At 43.1% G+C, this 5,680-nt stretch overlaps 1 protein-coding gene across 1 annotated transcript in view; it reads left to right on the forward strand.

Moving 5' to 3' along the window:
• The window catches only part of tnrc18 (trinucleotide repeat containing 18), a 40,713-nt gene that overhangs the window by 9,097 nt on the left and 25,936 nt on the right, over positions 1-5,680 (forward strand). Inside the window, exons 3-4 of the mRNA XM_035655021.1 lie at positions 3,048-3,188; positions 5,275-5,288. Of these exons, the coding sequence (XP_035510914.1) occupies positions 3,048-3,188; positions 5,275-5,288 (155 nt within the window). The remainder of the gene's footprint in view (positions 1-3,047; positions 3,189-5,274; positions 5,289-5,680) is intronic.

Consider the following 5,680-nt stretch of genomic DNA (forward strand, 5'->3'; position numbering starts at 1 on the left):
TTGACAATATTATCGCTTACACTATCATATTACATAGAAAAGTCCTCAATCTCTGGAGTTTAAACAGGATTTATCTCGCATGTTACACTAGAAACAAGCAAATCACTTTTTACAGTCAACATTTTATATATGAGGATACTTTAAAAACAGGACATATTTTACACAGTTAAATAGGCAGTAAATGCTTTGAGGCATGTGATGTGATCATCTGACGTCTATAAAATGTGTTTTTAACACAACACACAGTTTAAATGTAATGTAATTATAGTAAAACGTATAATTTCCAGAATACTATAATTTGACATTATGCTTGGTATAAAAACCAAACGTAAATAATTAAAAACAAAGAAAAATTATATATTACACATGTGTTGAACGTTGTTTTGTATATTGGCAACGGGTGCGACATACAAAAGTCTCCTCATGCTTGGGTCTTAATGGTATTACTACAGGGAGAGGTTTCTGGGTTGGATTTAACAAATATTCTATGTTATAAGATCATGTGTACTTTGTATAATCTGCTCTCGGGCAGGAGCCGCGATCCATGAGTGTTGCCAAATCAGCCATCAGAGGAGTCATGAGGATTTTAACTTAAGAAGTAAAACCATATTCGCAATGCATAAGGGAGAAGCATAACACGCAGAAGTGTGTTAAGAAGAGGACATAGTAATAGATAGCAGTGAGACACGTGGATGATAATCACTTGTGTGTGTGTGTTGTGTGACTGTCTCTGCCATAATGAATAATAGATAGGGCCATAAGTTGTCCCTTTTTGGAGGCAAAGCTCATCGCTGTGCTGTTCTTCAGTGCTCCACACAGGACAAGGGGGTGTGTTTCCAGCAGAGTTAATGTACTGAGACTAACTGAAGGTTAATCACAGGCTGAGTGTGTGTTTGCGCGTGTGTGGTTTTGCATGTTTCCCAGGAATTTGTGTGTTTGTGTGGATTCATGTGTGCATGTTTGTGTGCGGCTGTGTTTTTGCACAAGTATCTTGCCACGTGTGTGTGTGTGTGTGTGTGTGTGTGTGTGTGTGTGTGTGTGTGTGTGTGTGTTGTGTGTGGTGTGTGTGTGTGTGTGTTGTTGGTGTGTGTGTGTGTGTAGCTCCTGCAGTGTCTCTGACTCAAAGGGCATTCACTGCAAACCCACACAGAACTGTTTGCACATGTCAGTGGTCATACAGCAATGCAGTGCAGCCACTTCAACTATGCACACAGAGAGTCCCCGAGCACACACATGTGCAGCACAGACACACACATGCAGCCATGAAGAAAACTGCTGGGCTGGGTGTGGGAAGGAACGATCCACCTACACAGTTTTTATTTTTCAGAGCAGAGAATAAAAGGCACGCTGCATTACTCCTGTATGTGTGTGTACATGCCTCTGTTTGTGATTAATTGGAAAGCTGCATTTGCTATTGATTTAAAAAGCTGTGTGGGTGTGTGTGGGTGTGCGTGTAAAGGCGCTGACGGACTGCGGTTTTAATGTACTGATTTAGATGCAGGGGAAACTGAGCAAGCACAGCATGTCTCTCAGATTCCCACAGGACTAATACAGAAACACACACACTCTCAGTCCCTTCCCCCTCGCCCATATACAGACGGCACCCTTTCCCCTACACACATGGTTAGTTTTATCAGGGTAATGGCTGTGCAGTGCGTTCAGTAATGGGCTGGGTGGGGGCAAACCTCAGCTAAACATGAAACCTCTTCCAGCTCTTAGGAGGTTGTGATTGGAAGAGGCAGTAATGGTTCAAAGGTTCAAAGTTTACTAATGGTTAGATTGCACACATGCAGGGAGTGGAGTCTAATAAAAAAACAAGTCTAATATAAAACGATCAATACCGGCATCATGTTGAGATATAAAATGTTTCACGAGGATTTACTCTGCCAATCAAAACCGCGATGGAACTGGTTATAATGGCGAAGGGTGTGTGACGTCAGCGTGCTCTGAACTACTGATACCTGATACGCGACTCATGGAGTGAGGTACAAAGTAGAGATCAAACAATTACTTGATTAATCTATCATTATCATCAATTAATAGTTTGAAGCAGAAGTAGTGGAAACATCCTGCACGTTATCAGTTTCGAGTTACTCAGATGGGAGTGCTCGCTGCCTCTCTTTGTCACATATCACTGTAAACTGAATGTCTTTGGTAGACTTTATCAGAAGAACCAAGATCACTGAGGTTTCGCCTTTTGGCTCTGGAGCTATGAGTAAGCATTTTTTGCCTTTCATCGTCCACCGATAATTATCGGAGAAATCAGGTGCTAGGAGGTTCACAGATGGGGCTGTACTCTAACCTCTGTATCAGCGGTTAAATTAGACCCTGTGTGTGATTTAAGTCCACTAGATAAACACACAGTACACTGATAAATGTTAAACCACCCTACTGTTATAAACTGGCATTTAAAAAGATTTGTTGGAAATTGGGGTGTTTTTTTGTTTATTTGATCTGTCCTCTGGAGAATGTAAAATCAAATAGATTTATTTTAGATTAGAAAGTGGTTTAACGGTGAGAATCATTTTCAGTTTGTCAATTAGATTAGTCATAACCAAATTCTGTAAATGGAGCTCTGAAGATAAAATCCCGACACGACATTTGATTTTCGACCTATCAAGAGTGAATGAGTAAGCAACTGCCTTAATGCCCCGTCCAATCACTGCTTCCCTGAAGAGAGCGTGCCCTCGTTATTGCCCCACACGGTTCACTTCTGCTGTGACGATTGTGGTTGTGGCGGTTACATTAACTGTCCCTTTGTCGTGTGTGCAGTCTGTCTGTGGTCGGTCTTGTGGAAACTGTGTGTGGGGGCTCAGTAATAATGTGATTACAACAGACTTCTTTAGCTTAGAACCACCAGCATGTATCGATTTGCTGTAACACACACACACACACACACACACACACACACACACACACACACACACACAACACACCACACACACACACACACAGCATGTACAGTATAAATCGATTGGTCTTTGTTGTTTATTAGTTTGGTTCTCCTGGTTATGAGGGTGACCAACGGTCTTCATTGTTTTTCCCAGGCGATGGCTTCTCAGCCGGCTCCAATCCCTTCCTGTCAGGTTACCCGGGCCCCTCCCCGCTGACCTCTGACCCTGCGTACAGATCGGCCAATCCCAGCGGTCTGCAGATGGCTCAGCTCTGGGCATCACACGCTCATGAAGGTAAAACATCGTACCTAATCTTTTTCTGTCTCTCTCCTCCTTTTCTCTTTCAGTACATAATGCAAATCCTTCAAGACACAAGCGACTTAATATTGTAATGACATTCCTCACAGTGCGCTGCTGTCCAGAGCCCAGGAGGCTTTAGCTCTGTTCCTCATTGCTTACACCAGTGGGATCCTGTTCCATTTCTGTCTCTCTGCTGGTCGTTGTGCTCCTGGCTCTGTCCTATATGCGTTTTGTCTGTCCTCCACCTGTCTCTTACTTTTGCCTGTCATGCGTTACTGCAATCTATCTTCCTCTCTCTTGTTCTTTTTTTGAGCTTCCCCTCCAATATGCACTTTGTCACTGTCTGTTTCTCTCTAGCTCTCCTGCCCCACTTTTCCACAACATCTCTCTCCTGACCTAGCTTATGAACACAGTTTTAGACACACACAGGTGTGTATATATATCTTTGTGTTTTTGTCCTCTCTTTGGACCTCTCTGTCCTCTTTGTCTCAGTGCTCTTCTTAAGGCCTGCTCTGTAAGTGATTGAATCTCTGTTTCCTCCTCATTCCCCCCCGTCCTTTTGTGTCTCCTTATCAAATCTCGCTGGAGTAGAAGGTCAGATAGGAGGAAACATATCCCGACGTGCAGTTTGGCAGGGTACAGGGAGAAGGACGAACAGATTCTATTTAGGATTCATTTTGAAACTGATTGCATCGCCTGTGTGACACAGATCTTGTTCGATGCTTTTCCAAACCCAGCAAATCAGATTGTGTGATTAGTTAAAAAAGAAAAAAAGATTTTGTCTTGATCTTACTTCAATTCGGGGACGGTTCAAGGGGGCGGCACTGGCATGTGATCGCACCTATGATTATAGGCAATAGTCTGAGCGTTAATGTCTTCTGGTTCCCTGGCAACCACTCAGAGCCAAGAATAGTCCAGCACATAAGCCACAAAAAAACGGCACATTTCTGTTTTTACACTTTGGTTTTTGTTCAGAACAAACAAGCTATAATGTGTTGAGTAGTGTCCTTTTTAAAGGTGCTTGTAGGTGCATTTTGTTAACTTCAGACAGAGCTAGGCTAGCTCTTTCGAGCTTGTTTCTATTCCTTATGCTAAGCTACGCTAAAAGATTGCTGGCTTTTATATACTTTTAGATATTCATAACTATTCCGTACTACTCCTATTATGTAACGATCAATTACATTCATACATTGTTTTCTCTAAATCCAATCTGTGTGTAAAGGCAAACTGAATCCAGCACAGGAATGGCAGACTCCGCCACTAACATTGAGAGGTAATTACAGAATGTAAATATGTTGAATGGCTATTGCAGAAAAGGGGTATCAAAAACTAAACAATTATGCCTTTAGAATTATACACAAGTCGATTACCGGCCCATCTGCTCTGAGTTTCAGAACCTGACAAAGCACACCTTGTTCAACTCGACAGTCAGCTAAAGAAGAAGGAATAAAGGATGGATGGACTTTTAACACTTGACTTAAAGTTTAGCCTGAATTGAGGCTGCAGTATCTGAAGCTAAAGAAACTAAAACCTCCTGCTTGCTAAAGAAGCCGTAGAATCCACTTGCTCTGATAGGAATAGAAATCTTCACGGCCTAAGAAGGATTCTTAATAGCAGCTAAAGTTACTAAAAGCTGGAGACGTTTCCGGGCAGCAGCTAAGAGGCAGACTTTGGATATGCCTGGGATGCACCGTAGCTGCACAGGAACCCCGTATCAAAGCTGTTAGAGATCAAGGTTAGCTGTTAGCTGTCGTTAAAGGAAGCTTTGCAAGAAACCCATCCCGCATACCTTTATTCTCGTCACATCATTCCTTTTATATTTCTGTCTCCCTGTGCTTTCCCCTACCCGCTGACACCCTCACCACTCGCCTCCTCTGACTTCTCCATTTCTGCCTCTCAAAACAGAGAGGAGACAGATTTATACTTGGGCTCCACTCCCAGGCGCTCTGGAATGGCAGCGGCGTCTTTTATATATCTTGGAATGGCCGGAGTGTGGGAACAGGGAATGTCTCACCCTCTCTGGGTGGCAATCTTTTTTCCTTTCTTTCTTTTTTTTTTTATTACATGTGTCCTGACACAGTGACACCGGCCAGTGTTAGAGTTGGAGCTCCCCGCTAACACAGAAATCTAAAGCATTACACCAGGCGTGGAGCTTGGCTATATTAAGATTTAGTCTCTGAGAGCAGCAGCTGGCTGTCGGGCAGACTCCCGCCCAACATCAACCTCAACTCACAAACAAAACCAGTCGCCTCAGGTGACCTGAGGTCGAGTATAGTCGGTGTACAAAGTTTAATATGACTTAAATGTGGTCAAATTTGGTTTTGCTCAAATCTCTTGACCAGTCTGAAGTAGAGCTGTTGTCTGCTAGACTTGTTAGAGTAATGTGTGGTAGCTCAATTGGTAAAGCCCCTAAATAGGCTGAGTCCTTACCACAGACGGCCAGGTTTGATTTCAACCGGCGCTTTGTGTGGTCCCCCCCCCCCCTT

The sequence above is a fragment of the Morone saxatilis genome, unplaced genomic scaffold (assembly GCF_004916995.1).
Source record: "Morone saxatilis isolate NCDOM2014 unplaced genomic scaffold, NCSU_SB_2.0 Contig14, whole genome shotgun sequence".
NCBI classification, from domain to species: domain Eukaryota; kingdom Metazoa; phylum Chordata; class Actinopteri; family Moronidae; genus Morone; species Morone saxatilis.